Raw genomic sequence first — 23,731 nt, forward strand, 5'->3', positions numbered from 1 at the left:
TTCCGCGACGCAGTCTCTCGCCCTCTCGCCTTCCCGGCACCTTTCCAACTAGTTCCATGTTACTGCAGGAGTATTTCCATTTTATTCACGTAATAATCCTTTAGAGAGAACGAAAGAATGTGATTGCAAACGCATGTCCAGCCTGGGCGAAAGAGCGAGACTCCGTCTCAAAAAAAAAAAAAAAAAAAAAGAAGGCCTTCCTAGTTTACTGTTGGGGTTTGGACTTTGTGTGTGTGTGTGTGTGTGTGTGTGTGTGTATATATATATTTTTTTCCTAAACAACAAAAAAAATTTTTTAAGTAGTCCAAGCTTTATCAAGCTTTTCCCTTTTGGCTTTTGGGTGATGTGTCCTGTTTGAGGTAGTCATTTGAAGAAAGTCCCTGGACCAACAGCTAATTAAAGAGGTAAAGTGGCAAGTTTGATCCCACCTTTGCAAGTGAAACACCAACAGGCATTGAGAAAAAACTGCTCAACTTTTTCTCTGGAGCCATAGCTTAGGAGATAGACACATGGAGCCCTACAGCTTCACTGTCCGTGGAGCATCTTCAGTTGAATCTGTAGTCAGTACTTCAAATTTAACAGAGCTAAAAGCTGCCTAATCTCTTTTTTTTTTTTTTTTTTTTGAGACAGAGTCTCGCCCTGTCACCCAGGCTGGAGTGCAATGGCACGATCTCAGCTCACTGCAACCTCCACCTCCCAGGTTCAAGTGATTCTCCTGCCTCAGCCTCCCGAGTAGCTGGGATTACAGGCACATGCCACCACGCCTGGCTAAATTTTTTTGTATCTTTAGTTGAGACGGGGTTTCAACATGTTGGCCAGGCTGGTCTCAAACTCCTGACCTCGTGATCCGCCCACCTCGGCCTCCCAAAGTGTTAGGATTACAAGCGTGAGTCACCGCGCCCGGCCAACCTGCCTAATCTTTTTGCCCTAACTAGTTACTTCCCTGGACTCTCCTATTCCTGACTGTCTGGCAGGTATCCAAACTCAGGAGCCATCTTTGCGCCCTCCTCTCGCTCCTCCCACATCTAACCAGGAAGTGATGTGCCTTAATCTTTCTTCATCTTCTCATTACATTCTGCCACCTTCTATTCCAGGTCCACATCCTTCAAATCTGAATCATCACTGGAGCCATCTCCATTTACCACCTCCTAGTTGCTAATCCTCAATAACTTACTCCTGGAGGAAAGCTCTCATGGACTTCTTCCATTATTGCCTAAGATTATGTATATTATAGTGTCACTTAAAAACATGTAGAAACGCAAAGACGGATATCAACTCCCTAACCTAAAAGCTTTCATCTAACTTTAAAACTAAAAGAAATTTACAGGCCAGGTGCGGTGGCTCACGCCTGTAATCCCAGCACTTTGGGAGGCCAAGGCTGGCAGATCACGAGGTCAGGAGATCGAGACCATCCTGGCTAACACAGTGAAACCCCATCGCTACTAAAAATACAAAAAATTAGCTGGTCATGGTGGCGGGCGCCTGTAGTCCCAGCTACTCGGGAGGCTTAGGCAGGAGAATGGTGTGAACCCGGCAGGCGGAGCTTGCAGTGTGCCGAGATCGCGCCGCTGCACTCCAGCCTGGGTGACAGCGAGACTCCGTCTCAAAAAAAAAAAAAAAAAAAAAAAAAAGAAAGAAAAGAAATTTACAAATCAAATACAAAAAAGCACAGAACCAATAAAAGTCAAATGGACGTTTAGTGCCAGATGCTCTTTGTTGACTGTGCTGCTGTTCACGTTACAGTCGTGATCCGGATGGCTTTCTGGAATTCCATGTGCCTATATGATTATAGGTATTGATGGCCAATTTTCCCATCATTTTCCTCTATTGGAACTTCTACAAAACTGTGGTGACAATTGTACTGCAATGTGAATGTACTTAAAACACTATTGAACTGTACACTTAAAAATGGCTAAGATGAAGCCTGGCATGGTGGCTCACACCTGTAATCCCAGCACTTTGGGAGGCCAAGGTGGGTGGATTTCTTGAGCTCAGGAGTTCGAGACCAGCCTGGGCAACATGGTGAAATCCCGTCTCAACAAAAAATACGAAAGTTAGCTGGGCATGGTGGCATGTGCCTGTAGTCCTAGTTCCTCTGGTGACTGAGGTGGGAGGATTGCTTAAGCCCCGGAGGTCAAGGCTGCAATGAGCCCTGATCGCACCACTGCGCTCCAGCCTAGGCAACAGAGTGAGACCCTGTCTCAAAAAATAAAATAAAATAAATGGTTAAGGTGGCAAGTTTTATGTCATATATCTTTTACCAAAATGAAATTTTTTTTAAATTTAGTATTATCAGGTGAAAGATAAAAAATTTAGAGACTCTGAATATATCCGTAGGCACCTTCCCCCAACAGTCCACATAGCTTGGATCCATTTCCCACTTTATACCCTTAGCCTGGGATCCTAAGTGAACCTCACTTTGACTTCTCACCACACTTCACTGTTGCCTCTCAACTCTCCTCTACACCCACATTCAGCGACAGCCAACTGGTGTGAACCAAACCCAATACACATCCTCACCTCTTTGCCTTGACTCATGTTCTTCCCCAGCTGCTTGTCTTATCTATCTAATCCTTCCATTTGTCTAAGTTCCTTTTCCTCCTCTCAGTGGGATGGTCCCAGCCCACAGCGACATGCCTCCCAGCAGAGGGTGTCCGTACACCCCATTTGGCAATAGTTCCACATTCTAAAATATTTTATCACTTATACTCCCAATCATTCCACAGACATTTATGGAACATCCACATGACAATGGGCGAGGCCTCTGAATCAAATGAATCTGCTTTTTCTCTCAGAGCCCCTTAGACATGTCACAAATGTATACTGCAGCTGTGTGGATGATGTTGTAGCAGTCTGTACTGTCATATTCCACACATGGACAGCAAGTTTTAAACCACTGAAATCAAGAATAGTATAATCTCAGAACTTGCATAAAGTAATAGGATGTTTTGTTGTTGGTAGTAGTTTGTGTTTTTGTTTTTTTTGAGATGGAGTCTCCCTCTGTCACCCAGGCTGGAGTGCAGTAGCGCAATCTCAGCTCATTGCAACCTCTGCCTCCCAGGTTCAAGCAATTCCCCTGCCTCAGCCTCCTGAGTAGCTAGGATTACAGGAGTGCAACACCACACCCCACTAATTTTTTTGTATTTTTAGTAGAGATGGGGTTTCACCATTTTGGCCAGGCTGGGTCTCGAACTCCTGGCCTCAGGTGATCTGCCCGCCTCAGCCACCCAAAGTGCTGGGATTACAGGTGTGAGCCACCACGTCAGGCCTGTTTTTCCCTAGTAGCTGGGACTAAAGGCATGCACCACCATGTCAGGCTTATTTTATTTTTATTTTTTGTCGAGACAGAGTTCCCTATATTGCCCAGGCTGTTGTAGTTTGTTTTTTGTACCAATTTTTTTTTTGAGATGGGGTCTTGCTCTGTTGCCCAGGCTGGGGTGCAGTGGCACAATCTCAGCTTACTGCAGCCTCTGCCTCCCTGGTTCAAGCAATTCTCCCACCTCAGCCTCCCGAGTAGCTGGGATTACAGAGGCACGCCACCACGCCGGACTAATTTTTGTATTTTCAGTAGAGACGGGGTTTCACCACGTTGACCAGGCTGGTCTCGAACTCCTGACCTCAGGTGATCCACCCACCTCAGCCTCCCAAAGTGCTGGGATTACAGGCGTGAGCCACCGTGCCCAGCCTGTACCAATTTTTAAAAAGCAGTGGTCAGTACAAGAAAGGTTTCAGGACTGAGTTCAATGGGGATTATGTAGTAGAAGACGACAGTTATGGAAGCTTCCGTGATGACAGCTGTAGTGTTATTTGGTCATGAATGCCTATGATCAGAGCATGCAGAACATGTATTATTTCAAAAAATCCCCCTTGAATATGATGTACCTAATAGGTATTTGTACAAACAAAAATCACTTTATTCACATGCCAGAACAGTGTTTGAGTAGACAGTTTTAAGGGCAATACAATCAATTTCTTGAACTCAGATTTGAATTTTTAAAAAATTATATTCAAGCTCTAAGTATTTTACTTACAGAATTTTGCACATGGCCCACTCCTTTCTGCACAAAGGTAAAATAATATCTTTATTTGCTTAATTCCCCATTGTTTTGTTGTTTCAACATGATTTTGTACCCTCAGTCTTTCAACGTTAGTCAAACGTTACATTTTCTTTCACTCTTACCCTTTTTTGAGCTTCATTTCCTCTCTTTATGTTCTCGAGTATAGCTTCGAGGTGTAGGGTATTCATTCCCAAGATCCACAACAATTACCTCCCTAGAAAATGTCACTCCTTTTAAAGGTCTTTTTTGGCTTTCAACAACTGAAGGAGTTCTAGTGACAGATGTGTGTATTTTCTGCAAACCATCATCCTGCAAGAGAATGGGACAAACAATATAAACAAATAATCAATTTATGACAAGCCCTGCTTTTAAAATTACAGGTTATATGTACACTGTTAACGAGAAACAGAAAAAGCATTTCTAAATGATATAGGAAAGTAGCAATAATCCATCATGATCACATTTTCACATTTTTATGGTTATAAAAGCACACATTGACATATTCAAATAACATTTGGTGACATGTAATTCTCTCCATGAAGTGGTCAAACCCAAGAGCCACCAGGACCATCATTCTGTCGTCAACCGGGCATGGCCATGGGGTGGGAGGGTATGTGAGTTGTTCCTGTCAGGGAATCGCAGACACAGAGCTCAAGAAGGACCCAGCTGTGTTGTGTGCTGTTGTAGGACCCTGGAGCTAGCACAGGGGGCTGCAGTCTGGGCCTGAGCTTGGCCGTAGTGGAGAGGTAAACAATTCATCTCGTTTTCTCATTGGAAACAGGAGAGGGCTGGATCCCTAGATAGTCTCTTAACAGCTCTAAGATTCTAGGATTTTGAGAAAAACAAACTGAAGGGGAATTATTAAGAAAAACATAAATGTAAGAATGAAGACTAAGCAAGTTTCTAGACTTGGCATATGTAATGGTTTAGTAACACGAACTGATAAGCAACCAGAATGGCTTAAATGACTGTGGGCATTGGACTCATTCTACTTACAAACCTAAGTTATATGCAACTCCATCTCCTATTATTATTATTATTATTTATTATTATTATTATTATTATTATTTGAGATGGAGTCTCGCTCTGTCACCAGGCTGGAGTGCAGTGGCGATCTTGGCTCACTGCAACCTCTGACTCCCGGGTTCAAGCGATTCTCCTGCCTCAGCCTCCCAAGTAGCTGGGATTACAGGCGGGTGCCACCACGCCCGGCTAATTTTTGTATTTTTAGTAGAGACGGGGTTTCACCATGTTGGCCAGGCTGGTCTCGATGTGCCCTCGTGATCCGCCCTCCTTGGCCTCCCAAAATGCTGGGATTACAGGCGTGAGCCACCCGCCCGGTCCTCCATCTCCTATTATTATACCTAGCTGAGGAATGTACCTTCTTTTCAATCAAACAAATTCTAAACTGCTCTTTGAGAGTAGAAAAACACATCACCTCTTCTTGACCAGTTTCTCCAGCATTCTCAGGCTCTTGCTTCTCATTTATTTGGTTCTCCTCCTCTGCCTCCATGTCCCTTCTGTTTTCTAAGGGTGTGGCCAACACTTCCTTACTCTGTCTCTGGACAAGAATGCCAGGCCTCATCGGCACATTCAAGTTCATGACTTGCATTAAGATCCTAGAAAATTAATCGGTAGAGTTTTAAACATTCATGCATCCTCATCCCCACTATCAAACACAAAATGGCCTCTGCCACATCCTGCACCACACTCGCCTTTCATGGTCCTCTGGATTGCTTGTCACCACTTTGGCAGCTGCACAGTCTACACCTCCGTTTGCATCTGTACAAGGCACTTTCTTTGTCTCTTTACCTTTCCTGCCTTGGAAACTGAAAACAAACAAGCCACAAATTCAGAAAAGGAAGAATGGCCCTGATTTTAAGGTGTGGTATAGAAACTTCACTTTTAAACAGGATATCAGCATTTCTAAAATGCTGAAATGGAAAAGTAGATAATTATGGTATCATTACTTGTTCTGTTTTAAATTGTTTTACATTATTTCTATATACATTTGCTAATGTGACTTGAAATCTGATCCCAATTATCAGCATGGATTTATACCATTTATATAAAAAAACCACCAATAAAAGGAGGATGCAAATGAGGCAAATTAGAAGGATGATGAAGAAAGTGATTGCTGTGGTTTCAAAGCTCATAGGTTTAGCTAGAAGACTCATCCACTCTCACAATCACAGACTGTCCAAATATTCTTTTCCAGCTCAATTTGAATGCAGTTCTCTTGTTCTTTAAGTTTTCTAGAAACAGAGGAATAAAAAGCTGTTTTCTTTGTTGTTCTTTTGGTCAGTTCAGCTTCATGAAAGATGCTCTGCTTGTTGCAGAGTTGACTCACACTGGCTAATTTCTCTCCATAACTGTGGTGGGGGCTGAGGTGGCCAGAGGGGAGACTGAGCTGGGACATGTGTGATCACGCAGCTCACCTCCCTCACCCCAAAAACTATCAGGACCCAGAGGAGAGAGGAATCGGAACAGCTGGAGCTGAGCCCAGCTCCCCATTCTTCTCTCGTCAGTGACATCATAGAATCATGGAGCCCTTGAGTTAGAGAGACCAGAGAGCCAGTCCAACCCAGTCCATCACCTGGAGGCTGGAGAACCACGAGGCTGTTGCCTGTTCGTCCCCCTCTTCTGAGAGGTCCAGGTTAGAGGCCATTTGAAACTGTCTTGACCATTCTTTGAGCAAGGATTTTCTCCCTACTCTCCAAACACCACCTTTCCTTTCCTAATCTGAGCCTGTTTCTTTTATTGCTTCTTTCACAGACCATGAACAATTGGTCTACTTCCTTCTTATGAAATCCCTCTCTATAGCCCTGAGCTCAAGGCTTCACTGTGGAATTCTACCAAACATTTAACAAAGAACTAACACCAATCTTTCTCAAACCTTTCAAAAATTGAAGAGGGAACACTTACTAGTCATTCTATGGAGCTGGCATTACCCTGATACCAAAGCCACTACAAAAAAAGAAAGCTATAGACCAATATCCTTTATGAATATTGATGCACAAGTCTTCAACAAAGTACTAGGATACCAAATTCAGCAACATATTAAAAGGATTACACACCATGACCAAGAGGGACTTATTCCTGGAATGCAAAGATAGTTTAGTACACAAAAATCAACCAATGTAAAACATCACATTAACAGAATGAAGGTTAAAAATAAACATATTATCATCTCTACTGATGCAGAAAAAGCACTTGACAAAATTTAACACACTTTCATGCTAAAACCACTCAACAAATGAGAAATAGAAGTAAACTACCTCAACATAATAAAAGCCATATGTGAGAATCCTACAACTATCATCATATTCAATGGTGAGAAAATATTTGTAAATCACATAATCTGTTAATGGACTGATACCAGAATATATGAAGAACTCCTACAACTCAACAACAACAAACCCAATTTTGAAACAGGCAAAGGATTTCAAGACATTTCTCCAAAGAAGATATACAAATGATCAATAAGCACATGAAAAAAATGATCAACATCACTAATCATTAGGGAAGTGCAAATCAAAACCACAATGTGTTACCACCTCATACCCAATAGGGGGGTTATTATTTTAGAAAGAAAAAAAAGTATTGGTGAGGATATGGAGAAATTGGAACCTTGTGCACTGTTGGTGGGAATGTAAAATGGTACAGTCACTGTAGAAAACAGTATAGCAGTTCCTCAGAAAATTAAGTAAAGAATTACTATATGATGCAGTAACTCCATTTCTGGGTGTATACACAAAGAACTGCAAGCAGGGATTCAAACAGATATTTGTACACCCTTGCTCATGGCAGAATTACTCAAAATAGCCAAAAGGTGGAAAAACCCAAAATGTCCATCAAAGGATGGATAGATAAAATGTGGTGGCTGGGCATGGTGGCTCACGCCTGTAATGCCAGCACTTTGGGAGGCCGAGGCGGGTGGATCACCTGAGGTCAGGAGTTCAAGACCAGCCTGGTCTCTACTAAAAATACAAAAACTAGCTGGGCGTGGTGGCGGACGCCTGTAATCCTAGCTACTTGGGAGGCTGAGGCAGGAAAATCGCTTGAACCTGGGAGGCAGAGGTTACAGTGAGCCAAGATCGTGCCATTGCACTCCAGCCTGGGTGACAGAGTAGGACTCCATCTGAAAAAAAAAAAAAAAAAGTGGTATATACACTCAGTGGAATACTATTCAGCTTTAAAAGGAATGAAATTCCAGGCTGGGCACAGTAGCTCATGCCTATTTAATCCCAGCACTTTGGGAGGCTGAGGCGGGTGGATCACCTGAGGGGAGTTCTAGACCAGCCTGGCCAACATGGTGAAACCCCATCTCTACTAAAAATACAAAAATTAGCCAGGCGTGGGGGCAGGTGCCTGTAATCCCAGCTACTTGGGGGGCCAAGGCAGGAGAATTGCTTGAACCCGGGAGGCGGAGGTCGCAGTCAGCCAAAATTGCACCATAGCACTCTCCAGCCTGGAGAACAAGAGCAGGACTTCATCTCAAAAAAAAAAAAAAAGGAATGACATTCTGATACATGTTACAACTTGGAAGAATTTTGAAGGCATTATGCTAAGTAAAGTAAGCCAGACACAATAGGTCACATGTTGTATGATTCCACTTATATGAGGTACCTGAAATAGTCAAATTCATAGACACAGAAAGCAGAATCATGGTTAGCAGGTACTGCAGGGAGGAAGAAATGGGAAATCAGTGTTTAATGGCTGTAGAGTTTCAATTTAGAATTATGAAAAAGTTCTGGAGGCAGACAGTGGTGATGGTAGCACAATAATGTGAACATACTTAATACCACTGAACTGCACACTTAAAAATGGTTAAAATGGTAAATTTTATGTTATGTATATTTTATCACAATTTTAAAAATTATTTATGGAACAAAGAAAAGGGAATTTGTCTGTAAAGTGGCCAGGTATACAGCAGGCATTGCAAAACCAAAACCACCAGCACATACAGATTTTATTTCAATCTCCACCCTTTGTTCAATTTGTTTCCCCACTGTGAATGTTCTACCCCTACCTCAGCCCTCTACCTGTCCCACCTCTCAATCCTTTTAAGACTTAGTTCTTGGCCTGGTGTGGCGGCTCATGCCTGTAATCCCAGCACTTTGGGAGGCCAAGGTGGGCGCATCATTTGAGGTCAGGAGTTTGAGACCAGCCTGGCCATCATGGCGAAACCCCGTCTCAACTAAAAATACAAAAATTAGCCAGGGTGGTGGTGCGTACCTGTAATCCCAGCTACCTGGGAGGCTGAGGCAGGAGAATTGCTTGAACTGGGAAGGCAGAGGTTGCAGAGAGCTGAGATCATGCCACTGCACTCCAGCCTAGGCAACAGAGCGAGACTCCATCTTGAAAAAAGAAAAAAAAAAAAGGCTGGGTGTGGTGGCTCACGCCTGTAATCCCAGCACTTTGGGAGGCCAAGGCAGGAGGATCACAAGGTCAGGAGATTGAGGCCATCCTGGCTAACATGGTGAAACCCCATCTCTACTAAAAATACAAAAAATTAGCCGGGTGTGGTGGCACGCGTCTGTAGTCCCAGCTACTTGGGAGGCTGAGGCAGGAGAACTGCTTGAACCCAGGAGGTGGAGGTTGCAGTGAGCTGAGATTGCACCACTGCACTCCAGCCTGGTGACAGAGTGAGACCCGTCTCAAAAAAAAAAAAAAAAAAAAAGAACTTGGTTCTTGGATTCTCTTCCATTATGCAATCACCATCCATTGGGCTTCCTTTTGAAATCAGCCCAATTGTCCCATAAAACTAATATGTATAGTTTGCTGAATAAACACAGAAATGGACTCTCCCCTGGTCTTAAAACTTGAAACTATCTCATCAGAGTTTCTTCCTCAGGAAACTGACCCTCAGGCAAGGAACTGAAACCCATCAGATCACTACCTCCAGACAATGAGACACCAGACTCCCCATCCTGACTGCTTCCTTACCCCTTCCTACTTCCTGATTTTCCGCCTTCCCCACTATGTAAATCCCTCAATCTTAATCGACTGGGGAGACAGATTTGAGCCTTCATCTCCTGTTCACCTCAGCTGCACCACCAGATTAAAGCCTAAGCCTTCTTCCCTGGCAATACTCGTTGTCTCAGTGATTGGCTTTCTGAGCAGCCAGCAGCAAGACCTAGACAGAACCCCTGGTGTTTCAGTGACACTTCCAATCGTGCTTTTTCTGAGTTCTCACTTGATATAGAAAACACCTTGTCACTTATGTATATCCCAACCCCTTGCCCTACCCAGCTCCAGTCCCAGGCATGCTGGGAAGTGACAGGGTCTTTCGTAGTCTTTGTAATTTCTCACCTCCTACCCCCAAGGTCTTTCATAGTCTTTGTAATTTCTCACCTCCTACACTACACTAATTTTTATTCCCTCTTGTTAACAAAACCTGTTTTCTAACTCTTCACAACAGGAATGCCTGATAGTAACTCTCATGGGTATCTGGACCTTAATGTGGGCCTAAGGTTAAAGTAAGACAGTCTGGGTAGAATTTCAGGCACTATCCAGAAGATGGGGGGAGCAGGGGTTCTCTTTGGAGCAAGGGGGGCTTTTCTTGTGCTCCTGGCATCTGCCATGTTGGGTCAGATATTGCCTCTTCCATACAGAATAAGCAGTCCTGCCCTACTGCCTACCTCCTGCCTGCAGACTTCTTTGCTATGGTGGCCAGAGGGTGTGCACTCGTGGTGACAGGATCTGCAGCAACTTGGGCTCCAGATGGTCCAGGGCATATGTGAATCCCCAACCACCTCCCTAAGGCCTTGATCCATGTGATCTGTTGAAATCCTGTGACAAAAACATGATCCAGGAATTACAGGATGAGTGAGGACACTCAAAGGACTCCGTCACAGCTGCCTGAATTTGGAAACTAGGGGCAGTGGACACAGGACTCAGGCCTGGCTGATCAGGATAGTCCACAGTTCAAGGGTCAACATGTGATCTAAATCAGCTTAATTAACCTCAGTGTTAAGATATTTGCAGGAACTTCCAGCATGGAAGAAAGCAGGGCTGAGAGTATGGAGAAAGACAGATTAAAAAGGGCTCTGCTTGATCTAGCTATGCCTGAAGGCTTGACTTACAGTGTGGACAGGAAGCTGGACTTTCAGCTGTGTGAGTCCATGCCTTTCCTTTTTGGCTTAAGCTGGTTTAATTGGGGTTCATGGATGTTGCACCCCAAGATTCCTGACCAACACAGCATTGCAACGAGCATCACACTGCCTCCTTTTCTGAGCCTTGATACAAGAGGCATAGCACCCATCTGCCATTTCCTGATCTGACTTCTTGAGCATTAAATAGGTTCCCTCCAGGCCAGGCACAGTGGCTCATACCTGTTAATCCCAGCACTTTGGGAGGCTGAGGCAGGTGGATCACTTGAGTCCAGGAGTTCGAGACCAGCCTGGCCAACATGGTAAAACCCCATCTCTATTAAAAATACAAAAATTAGCCAGGCGTGGTGGCGTGGGCCTGTAAACCCAGATACTCGGGAGGCTGAGGCAGGAGACTCGCTTGAACCCAGGAGGCGGAGGGGAGGTTGCAGTGAGCCGAGATCACGCCACTGCACTCCAGCCTGGGCGACAGAGTGAGACTTCATCTCAAATCAATCGATCAGTCAATCAATCAATCAAATATTTGAGGGATCTGGTCAACTGGTGCTACTCTAAGTGTTATCTATAGACTGGTGTGGTCCCTAAATTGTCATTGGTCTGCAACAAAACAGAGAAATGGAGACTAAATACCTAGAATCTTTTTGTTGTTGTGGTTGTTTTTGAGACAGGGTCTCACTTTGTCACCCAGGTTGTAGTGGCATGATCTTGGTTCACTGCAGCCTCCACCTCCTGGGCTCAAGCAATCCTCCTGCCTTAGCTCCCCAAGTAGTTAGAATTACAGGTGCACGCCACCATGACCGCTAACTTTTTGTATTTTTTTGCAGAGACGAGGTCTCACCATGTTGCCCATGCTGGTCTCAAACCCCTGAGCTCAAGCGATCTGCCTGCCTTGGCCTCTGAAAGTGCTAGGATTACAGGCATGAGCCACCACGCCCGGCCAATTATTTTCTTATTGTTGGACAACTTACTGCTTTTATTAATAGCATTGATGGACATATTTGTACATATACATGTGACTACAACTCTGATATTAAAATATTAATGTTTTATTTTCAAAGTTTATTGGCCTCTAGCTCTTTATCTTTTATTCTAAATCTCATCCATTTTGTTTCATTGTTTTTTTTTTGGCTCCAAATAGGTTATGTTTTGATTTTTGTTTTCTTTTTTAAAAGAGACAGAGTTTTGCCATGTTGCCCAGGGTGGTCTTGAACTCCTGGGCTCAAGTGATCCGCCTGCCTCACCCTCCCAAAGTGCCAAGATTATAGGCATGAGCCACAGAACCCAGCTGATTATTTTAACTTCTATTCATTCCCTTTTCTTCAATATGTTTTTACTTAATTTCTTGACACTGGGTCTTGCTCTGTTGCCTGGACTATAGTGCAGTAGTGCAATCATAGCTCACTGCAGCCTTAACCTTCCAGGGTCAAGTGATCCTCCCACCTCGGCCTCCCGAGTAGCTGGAACTACAGGCACATGCCAACATGCCTGGCTAATTTTTAAATTTTTTTGTACAGACACGGTCTGGTTATGTTGCCCTGGCTGGTCTCAAACTCCTGGGCTCAAGCAGTCCTTCCACTTGGCCTCCTAAAGTGCTGGGATTACAGGCATGAACCACCACGCCCAGCCTTATTTCTAATTCTTGAGATTCTGTCTCCTCTTAACCTTTAAGAAAAAAACAATGTTCTGCTTTAGGTCTAAAAACTGTTTAAAAAAACACCTTGATTTCTGGGGCCGGGCACGGTGGCTCACGCCTGTAATCCCAGCATTTTGGGAGGCCGAGGCGGGTGGATAACGTGGTCAGGAGATTGAGACCATCCTGGCTAACACGGTGAAACCCCATCTCTACTAAAAATACAAAAAATCAGCCGGGCGTGGTGGCGGGCGCCTATAGTCCCAGCTACTCGGGAGGCTGAGTCAGGAGAATGGCGTGAACGCAGGAGGCGGAGCTTGCAGTGAGCCGAGATCGCGCCACTGCACTCCAGCCTGGGGGACAGAGCCAGACTCCGTCTCAAAAACAAACAAACAAACAAACAAACAAAAAACCTTGGTTTCTTTATAATCCATCTCATTAGCTTGCAAAAGGGAGATAATATAATAAATTGCATTCATTTGAAGACCCCAACAACTATTCTGGCTTTTTGGGGGGATGTGGAGGTGAGGATTAAAAAAATCAAAAGAGAAATAAAAATTCATTGGTGATGAGACAGAAATTGTTAAAATAGTAGAAACATTTCATAAACAATTAATGGGAAATAAAGCATATTTTCTGACTCAAAGCAATTTTCTCAAGCCTAGAAATTAGTTTCTCTTGTGGATGTCAAAGTCTTTCTTAATCACAGGAGTCTTTATTTCTCTTTGTTCAATTAAAAGAAACCCCTGAATCACAAATTTGTCATTTGAGCAACTTATTTTTATTGGGAACTTGCTTAAATATGATTAGTCAAACACTTTAAACTTTTCTGTTTCTTTTTTCTTTTTTTGAGACAGAGTCTCAATGTGTTGCCCAGGCTGGAGTGCAGTGGTGTGATCTCAGCTCACTGCAACCTCTGCCTCCCAGGTTCAAGCAATTCTCCTGCCTCAGCCTCCCAAGTAGCTGGGATTACAGGCGTGCACCACCACACCCAGCTAATTTTTGTTTTTTGTTTTTTTTTTTAGTAGAGATGGGGTTTCACCATGTTGGTCAGACTGGTCTTGAACTCCTGACCTCAAGCGATCCGCCTACCTTGGCCTCCCAAAGTACTGGGATCATAGGCATGAGCCACCTAGCCCAGCCTTTTCTGTTTCTTTTTAAGCACACAGTAAAAATGTTCATGGCCCATGATTGGTAACCTAGTGCTCAAGGAGATGTTTTCCTCTCTGTAAAGATTTTGGTAACTGTTGGGCAAAAGCAGACTTAAAACAATTTTTTAGGATGTTTTCGGATTTACAGGAAAGCTGAGAAGACAGTACAGAGGGTTCTCATATACCTCACACCCAGTTTCCCCTATTATTAATATCTTAAATCAGTGTGATCTATTTGTTATGATTTATGAACCAATACTGATAAATTATTATTAACTAAAGCCCATGGTTGATTCAGATTCTCTTAGTTTTTACCTAATGTCTTTTTTGGGTCCAAGACCCCATTCAGGACACTATATTACAATTAAATCATGTCTCCTTAGGCTCCTCTTGGCTGTGACAATTTCTCAAACTTTCCCTGTTTTTGATGACCTTGACAGCTTTGTAAAGCACTGATCAAGTATACTGTAGGATGATCCACTACTGGAATTTGAACTTTTGAATTCTAATTTTTTTTTTTTTTTTGAGACAGAATTTCGCTCTTTTTGCCCAGGCTGAAGTGCAATGGCATGATCTTGGCTCACTGCAACCTCCACCTCCCAGGTTCAAGCAATTCTCCTGCCTCAGCCTCCTGAGTGGATTACAGGCATCCACCACCACGCCCAGCTAATTTTTGTATTATTAGTAGAGACGGGATTTCACCATGTTAGCCAGGATGGTCTTGAACTCCTGACCTCAAGTGATCCACCCACCTCGGCCTCTTAAAGTGCTGGGATTACAGGCGTGAGCCATCGCGCCTAGCCAAATACTAAATTTTATCTGAAGTAAAGGAAGACATATATTTTCTTTTTTTCTTTCTTTCTTTTTTTTTTTTTTTTGAGACGGAGTGTTGCTCTGTCACCCAGGCTGGAATGTAGTGGCACAATCTCAGCTCACTGCAACCTCTGCCTCCCAGGTTCAAGAGATTCTCCTGCCTCAGCCTCCTGAGTAGCTGGGATTACAGGTGTGCACCACCATGCCCAGCTAATTTTTATATTTTTAGTGGAGACGGGGTTTCACCATGTTGGCCTGGCTGGTCTTGAACTCCTGACCTCAGGTGATCTGCCCACCTCGGCCTCCCAAAGTGTTGGGATTACAGGCGTGAGCCACCGCGCCCAGTTTATACATTTTAAATTTCACATCTTTGGCCAGGCGCGGTGGCTCACACCTGTAATCCCAGCACTTTGGGAGGCCAAGGCGGGTGAATCACGAGGTCAGGAGATTGAGACCATCCTGGCTAACATGGTGAAACCCAATCTCTACTAAAAATACAAAAAAAATTAGCTAGGCGTAGTGGTGGGCGCCTGTAGTCCCAGCTACTCAGGAGGCTGAGGCAGGAGAATGGCATGAACACGGGAGGAGCAGCTTGCAGTGAGCTGAGATCGCACCACTGCACTCCAGACTGGGTGACTGAGCGAGACTCCATCTCAAAAAATAAATAAATAAATTTCACATCTTTATCCTTCTACTATTGATTTACTGAAACATTTTAAATTGTCTTCCTCCTCTCTGTCCTCACTTCTATTTTCCCTTCATTTATAATGATGCTTGGTAATGTTTTTTTTTTTTTTTTTTTTTTTTTGGAGACGGAGTTTTGCTCTTGTTGCCCAGGAGTGCAATGGCACCATCTCGGCTCACCCCAACCTCTGCCTCCCAGGTTCAAGCAATTCTCCTGCCTCAGCCTCCCGAGTAGCTGGGATTGCAGGCATGCACTACAACGCCCAGCTAATTTTGTATTTTTAGTAGAGACGGGGTTTCTCCATGTTGAGGCTGGTCTCGAACTCCTGACCTCAGGTGATCCGCCCACCTCGGCCTCCCAAAGTACTGGGATTACAGGCGTGAGCCACCGCGCCTGGCTTTTTTTTTTTTTTTTTTTTTTGGTGAGATGGAGATTTACTCTTGTTGCCCAGGCTGGAGTGCAATGGCGCAATCTCGGCTCACCGCATCCTCCTCCTCCCAGGTTCAAGCGATTCTCCTGCCTCAGCCTACCGAGTAGCTGGGATTACAGGCATGTGTCACCACGCCCAGCTAATTTTGTATTTTTAGTAGAGATGGGGTTTCACCATGTTGCCCAGGCTGATCTCGAACTCCTGACCTCAGGTAATCCGCCCGCCTCAGCCTCCCAAAATGCTGGGATTACAGGCGTGAGCCACTGCGCCCGGCCCCAGCTTTTTTTTAAATTTTTTTTTGAGATGGAGTCTCACTCTGTCGCCCAGGCTGGAGTGCAATGGCATGATCTCGGCTCACTGCAAGCTCCGCCTCCCGGGTTGACGCCATTCTCCTGCCTCAGCCTGCTGAGTAGCTGGGACTACAGGTGCCCACCACCACGCCCGGCTAATTTTTTGTATTTTTAGTAGAGATGGGGTTTCACCATATTAGCCAGGATGGTCTCAATCTCCTGACCTCGTGATCTGCCCGCCTCGGCCTCCCAAAGTGCTGGGATTACAGGCATGAACCACCGCGCCCGACATGCTTGGTAATGTTTAGTAAACAGCACAGTCAGGTTACCAGGTAGCTTTAAGGAGAGAGTCCACTCCAAAAACCGGTGTTGGCAGGATCCCCGTCCTGCATTTCCTAACCCACTCGTTGTTCTACCGCCAGCCTTTGAAGTATGGCCTTCTGAAAACCTGACCCTGGGAGACCTGGGAACCTCAACTTTGTGCAGACTCCAAATGAGACTCACCATGATGCGTCAGAAATCTCACACCTCTAATCCACAAAAGGGAGAAGCTTCATGGTTTAAATACCATTGTCTCCAAGAGACTGAAATCACTGGATCTGTGGCAAACCAGGGCAGTGTGGCCTTTGCCACAATGTACCTGGACTGAATTTGTGGAGATCAATTTGGTGTTGGACTTTGTGATGGTCTTAATTATTTAATATTCCTCCCTTCCCTTGAGTGTGGACTGGATTTATAGTAGTAAATCACTTCTAATGACTAAAATGAAGCAAAAGTGAGGGTCTGTGAGTTCCGAGAGTGGGTCATAAAACGAATGTGGCTTCCTCCTTGCCTTTTCTCTCAGGTCACCTGCTCTGGGAGAAGCCAGTTGCCATGTTGTAAGGACACTCAAGCAGCCCATGGAATGACTCACATGCTGAAGAACTGAGCCCTCCCTCCTTCCAACAGCCAGGGAGGAACTAGGGCTTCTTGCCAATAACCATGTGAAGAAGCTTGGAAATGGATTCTCCCCCAAATGAGTCTTCAGATTACTGTAGACTAACATCTTGACTGCAACCTCTAGAAAGACCCTGAGCCAGGATCACCAAGCTCACAGAAGCTAAGAGTTAATAAATGTTTGAATTAAGCTGCTAAGTTTTGGAGTCACTTGTTATGCAGCAATAGGCATCTAGTATAGCCTGTATTTATATATTTTGATTTTCTGTATATTATAATGTTTTGACATCTTTTTTTTTTTTTTTTGAGACGGAGTCTTGCTCTGTCACCCAGGCTAGAGTGCAGTGGTGCAATCTCAGCTCACTGCAACCTCCATCTCCCGGGTTCAAGCGATTCGCCTGCCTCAGCCTCCCAAGTAGCTGGGATTACAGGCACCTGCCATCACACCCGGCTAATTATTGTATTTTTAGTAGAGACAGGGTTTCACCATCTTGGCCAGGCTGGTCTTGAACTCCTGACCTTGTGATCCTCCCGCCTCGGCCTCCCAAACTGCTGGGATTACAGGCATGAGCCACTGCACCCAGCCTGTTTTGACATCTTAAAAACCTTTCTAGCTGAGGCTGCCCCTCCTGGGACGAGACAATTCTTAGTGAAAGCAAAGGGTGCAGCCTGTGGCATCCCTTTGATATGAAACTAACCAATCCAGAGCCAAGTCTCCTCCATCTGGCCAGCACACCCCAGGAGACAACACTCCTCTGCCTCCAGCATCCCTAGGCCAAGTAGAGCCCTGAAACTATTCAAAGTAGCCGTTTAGCTTGCCCTCCCTTGCCTTTTCCTCATAAACTCCAACAAAAGTGATGAGCTATTCTCTCCTGTACTTCTTGCCCCCTCTACCTCCTGCTCCATGCTGTGGGGCTTTCCTACTGGCCCTATGTGGTGTGCAGGGCCTCCTGTTTCTAGAGCCTGTGAGGACAGTCAGCTTTGTTTTCCTGAGCCTCTCATGTCTCCTCTTGTAGCTGCATCTGACTGACTATATGTGGGCATAAAGGAACATGTGGAGGGGGACCGATGTGGATCTTACAGCAGGCCCCAAGGTGTCAGTGTTTCTGTCCAGGAGGCCCATTTTCCCTCTCAACATCGCAGGATGATCCTCTTAGTGCAGGACTCACTGTGGCTCTCACTCCTCTTTTATAAAGATCAAGAAGGTACCTTCAAGAGCTAGGCTTCCCATGAAGGGGAGTTTATACAGTAATGCCAGCTATACTCTTGCTGGAGGTGCTCTTAGTGTTAGGAGCAATCCTGGATAGCCAAGACCTCACTAGAATCTAAAAGAAAACGTAAGGCCAGGTGCACCTCCATCCCAGGAGTCCTAGATCCCTGGGGCACAGAACTTGGATCAGAGGAATGTGGCTGAGTTTTAGTTTACTGACTCTTGGCCTAAGGGAGAACTGAGATCTAACCCCAAAGGACAACTTCACCAACCCTCAGCACCTGGCCCTACAGAGAATATCCATGACTTGCTATAGTATTCTTCCATCAACCATTCGGCGATCTTTGCAGACCCAGTATTATGCAACATGACCATAACACCTACCTAGTCCCGGGAAAGGCCATCTCCAAACAGGGACAAGAAGTAGACTAAGCCACTTCCTCTGTTGACTCAAATCTGCCTTCATGAAAATTACCTTTGAGATGCCTCTTTTGGGCTCCCCCATCAAGAAACCCGGTATCATCTACGTGCGGTGGCTCATGCCTGTAATCCCAGCACTTTGGGAGGCCAAGGCAGGCGGATCGCCTGAGGTCAGGAGTTCGAGACCAGCCTGACCAACATGGAGAACCCCATCTTTACTAAAAAAATACAAAATTAGTCAGGCGTGGTGGTGCATGCCTGTAATCCCAGCTACTTGTGAGGCTGAGGCAGGAGAATTGCTTGAACCTGGGAGGCGGAGGTTGCAGTGAGCCAAGATTGTGCCACTGCATTCCAGCCTGGGCAACAGAGCGAAACTGTCTCAAAAAAAAAAAAAAAAAAGGCGCCCAACATCTAGACGGGGAACTTGGCCCAGAAAGTCCACAGCATCCCTATTTTCAGTTGCACACTCTCTACCTTGGACCAGGACAGCCTTGCAAGTGCTGAGATACAGAGAAGGGCCAAAAGTTTTTCTGACTTTAGCTCTGGAATAAACCTTGAAGTTGCACTTTTATAAACACCCCGGGCAGCTGTGGAATAGAACGAAGGTCTGCAGGAGGCCGTATTACAGCATCCAGGACTATGAAGTTATAGCAGGACACATCTATGGCCCTGAAACACCCTTCCTCCTACATACTGGTTAACTCCCACTCTGGAGAAAACCACACTCACTCTCCCGACTCTAATCCCCCACAAAAACGTTATTCTTGTTGAATACAGATACACAAGCCATGCTTGAAGTCAGAGGGGAGATATTTTTTGGTCTCCGTAGTTAGGCTTCATATCTGAAGCAATGTTTGTGAATTTCACCTTGCCCTTGAAGCTCATCTGCGCTCATGTTTGTACCAGGAGGTTAGACAGATTGTGGAGGACTTCTTGTTTGTTTTGAAAACCTTATTTCTCTAGAGTAGTTTTAGGTTCGGAGCAAAATATAGCAGAAGATACAGAGTTTTCCCATAGACCTCCTGCCCCGACACAGGCATAGCCTCCCTATTATCAACATCCCCGTCTCTACTGAAAATACAAAACTTAGCGGGGTGTGGTGTTGTGCACCTGTAATCCCAGATACTCAGGAGGCTGAGGCAGGAGAATCGCTTAAACCTGGAAGACGGAGGTTGCAGTGAGCCGAGATTGTGCCATTGCACTCCAGCCTGGGTGACAAGGCGAGGCTCCGTCTCAAAAAAAAGACAAGCTAAACACTATTCATATACAAAGGACATGTACTCAGAATATATAAAGAACACTTGTAAATCAATAAGACAATAGAAAATGGGCAAAAGTCTTGAACAGGCATTTCACGCAAGAGGATATCCAAATGAGTAATAAACATTAGTGTCAGATTTTAAAATTAGTTAAAAAACTATCCTCTATCTCCAAAACAAGTAAAACAATAAAAATAATTTTATTAAAATATTCCTTTCCAGGCCAGGTGCATGGCTGATGCCTGTTATCCCAGCATTTTGGGAGGCTGAGGCAGGTAGATCACCTGAGGTCAGGATTTCGAGACCAGCCTGGCCAACATGGTGAAACCCCATCTCTACCAAAAATATAAAAATTTGCTGGACATGGTGGCAGGCACCTGTAATCCCAGCTACTCAGGAGGCTGAGGCAGGAGAATTGCTTGAAGCCAAGGGGCGGAGGTTGCAGTAAGCCGAGATGGCACCATTGCACTCCAGCTTGGGCAACAAGAGCGAAACTCCATCTAAAAAATATATACATATATATTTTTATATATTATATATAATACATATACATTTTTATATATTATATATAATACATATACATTTTTATATATTATATATAATACATATACATTTTTATATATTATATATAATACATATACATTTTTATATATTATATATAATACATATATTTAAATATATATATTCCATATATATTCCTTTCCAAAGTTAAAAACAAAACAGAAATTATGTTAAAAGGCAACCCACACTGTAATCCCAGCACTTTGTGAAGCCAAGGCGGGAGCATCAGCTGAGGTCAGGAGTTTGAGACCAGCCTGGGCAACATGGCAAAACCCCATCTCTACTAAAAATACAAAAAATTAGCCGGGCGTGGTGGCATGTGCCTGTAGTCCCAGCTACTCGGGAGGGTGAGGCAGGAGAATTGCTCCAACCCAGGAGGCGGAGGTTGCAGTGAGCCAAGATCACACCACTGCACTCCAGCCTGGGCGACAGAGCAAGATTCAGTCTCAAAACAAACAAAAAACAAACAAAAAGGCAACCCACAGACTGGTAGAAAATATTTGCCACACAAATAATCTTTAAAGGATCAACGTATAGAGTATTTTTAAAACGCCTATAAAAAAGGGAAAGGCAAAATAGAAAAAAGGTACTTCTCAAAGGAGAAAGCACGAATGGGCAATAAATATAAGAGGCTCACCTCGCTAATTATCACAGAAATGCAAAGTGAAAACAAAATCAGGTAATATTTTATACCACAAGATTGACAAAAAAAAGTAGTCTGTCAATTCTAAGAACTGGTGAGGACATGCAGCAAGGGGAAGGTTTTCGATACTGCAGATGGAAATGTAAATTGGTAAAACACTTTGGATGAACTCTTGTTATTCCAAGAAAACTCTTTTGTGTGTAAAAACATGTAAAATAATATTCTTGTCTGGGAAAAGTGGCTCACCCCTGTAATCCCAACACTTTGGGAGGCCGAGGCCCGCAGATCGCTTGAGCCTGGGCAGTGAGTTGTGATGGCGCCATTGTGCAGTCTCGGCAACAGAGAAAACCTTGTCAAAAAAAAAAAAAAAAAAAAAAGGAAAGGAAAGGAAAAATCTCCCATAATTTCACCTTTTTTTCTTTCTTTCTCTTTTTTTGAGAGTCTTCCTCTGTCACCTAGGCTGGAGTGCAGTGGCAGGATCTCAGCTCACTGTAACCTCTGTCTCCTGGGCTCAACCGATCCCCCCACCTCAGCCTCCCGGGTAGTTGGGCCTACAGGCGCCCACCACCACTCCCATCTAATTTGGGGGTTTTTTGTTGTTGATGTTCTTTTTGTAGATGTGGGTTTTCACCATGCTGCCCAGGTTGGTCTCAAAACTCCTGTGCTCAAGCAATCCTCCTGTCTCAGTCTTCCAAAGTGGTGGGATTAGAGGTGTGAGCCACACACCCAGCCTCCAGTTTTTTTGTTTTTTGCTTTTGTTTTGAGACGAAGTCTTGCTCTGTCGCCAGGCTGGAGTGCAGTGGCGCCATCTTGGCTCACTGCAACCTCCGACTCCCTGGTTCAAGCGATTCAATTCTCCTGCCTCAGCCTCCTGAGTAGCTGGGACCACAGGCATGCGCCACCACGCCAGTCTAATTTTTGTATTTTTAGTAGAGACGGGGTTTCACCACATTGGCCACGACGGTCTCCATCTCCTGACCTCGTGATCTGCCCGTCTCGGCCTCCCAAAATGCTGGGATTACAAGCATGAGCCACCGCACCTGGCCCCTTTTTTAATATTATATGTTTCTAGCTTTTTAAAAAAAAGTTACTGTAGTGTTATTTTTGTTTTTAATGAACAGCATTCAGATAATTCAATATATTATAATGAGGAATACATTGAGAAGTCTCTCACCCTATCTCAGACCTACCCTCCATCTCATAAGAAACCATGATTATTAGTTTCTTGAGTATATTGCCAGAATTTATGTGGAAATAAGGATCATATGACTCTCATTTATCCTTTTCTACACAAAAAGCATAATTTATACACTGTTTGGCACCTGGGCTTTTTTCGCTTAGTAAGATATGCTAGAGATGGTTCCACATTAGTATGTTGGGAACTGATTCCTCACTCTTTTTCATAGCTGCATAATGCTCCATTGTGTGTATGTACTGTAGTTTATAATATCAGTCTTCTGATGGATACTCACGTAGTTTACAACCTTTTGCTATTACAATCAATAATCTCATACACATATTACTTTACATGTATGCAAGTGTATTTGGAGGCAAAATTCCCCAAAGTGGGATTGTTGGATCAAAATGCAAATATTATTCTGTATGGTTTTGATAACCACTAAGGATTGCTGCATTCTGCTCCTACTAGCACTGTAACACTGCACCTGTTTCCCTGACACCCTCCTGTATTGAGTATATTACCAAACGTTTCAATGTTCACCAATCATGATGATTTGCATTTTTATTAAAACTGAAGCTGGCCTGTAATCCTAGCACTTGGTGAAACTGAGGTGGGAGGATTGCTTGGGCTTGGGAAGTGGAGGCTGTAGTGAGCTGTGATCGTGCCACCTGTCTCAGAAAAAATAAAATACGAAACAGGCCGGGCGCGGTGGCTCACGCCTGTAATCCCAGCACTTTGGGAGTCTGAGGCAGGCCGATAACCTGAGGTCAGGAGTTCGAGACCAGCCTGGCCAACATGGTGAACCCCATCTCTACTAAAAATATAAAAATTAGCCTGGCGTGGTGGCACCTGCCTGTAATTCCAGCTACTCGGGAGGCTGAGGTGGGAGAATCACTTGAACCCGGGCAGCGGAGGTTGCAGTGAGCCGAGATTGCATTACTGCACTCCAGCTTGGGCAACACAGGACTCCATCTCAAAAAAATAAATAAATAAAAAACACAAAAACATGCAGCTAAGCATCTTTTCATATATTTAAAGTCTATTTTTAACTACTATTTTTCTGTGAACTTGGTACCCCAGTACTTCGCCCATTTGTCTAATGCACTGCTGCCTGTTAATTCTTAGAGATTTTAAATGAATATTTAATATATTTATATTTGTCAAAACTTATCCAAGGACAAAAGATGACGCTAAAACTCCTGTTATAAAACGAACATACCAGCCTTTCCCCCACGAGTCTGGAATCCGGCCAGAGCAGGATTTTAAGACTCTCGGACGACGTCAACATGTCCTCGGATCTGACTGCGCAGGCTCCAAATAGCTCCCCCGAACCCTAACATCTGTGTGCGC

At 44.3% G+C, this 23,731-nt stretch overlaps 1 protein-coding gene across 7 annotated transcripts; it reads right to left on the minus strand.

Moving 5' to 3' along the window:
- Window positions 1–3,879: 3,879 nt before the first annotated feature.
- Window positions 3,880–23,731, minus strand: C12H2orf74 (chromosome 12 C2orf74 homolog). Of its 7 annotated transcripts, none has more exons than XM_057301366.2 (5): window positions 23,601–23,724; window positions 9,297–9,418; window positions 5,774–5,887; window positions 5,497–5,677; window positions 3,880–4,367 (listed from the first exon to the last, which is right to left on the minus strand). In XM_057301366.2, exons 4-5 carry the CDS (start codon window positions 5,668–5,670, stop codon window positions 4,194–4,196), a joined length of 348 nt encoding a protein of 115 aa, XP_057157349.1. In that variant the 5' UTR covers window positions 5,671–5,677; window positions 5,774–5,887; window positions 9,297–9,418; window positions 23,601–23,724; the 3' UTR covers window positions 3,880–4,193. The 7 variants fall into 7 exon arrangements, with proteins under 7 accessions (XP_057157349.1, XP_057157347.1, XP_057157350.1 ...); XM_057301364.2 differs by lacking the exon at window positions 9,297–9,418 and adding an exon at window positions 10,703–10,853 and having other exon boundaries at window positions 23,601–23,701; XM_057301367.2 differs by lacking the exon at window positions 9,297–9,418 and adding an exon at window positions 8,126–8,199 and having other exon boundaries at window positions 23,601–23,671.

Source organism: Pan paniscus, chromosome 12, assembly GCF_029289425.2.
Source record: "Pan paniscus chromosome 12, NHGRI_mPanPan1-v2.0_pri, whole genome shotgun sequence".
NCBI lineage: Eukaryota > Metazoa > Chordata > Mammalia > Primates > Hominidae > Pan > Pan paniscus.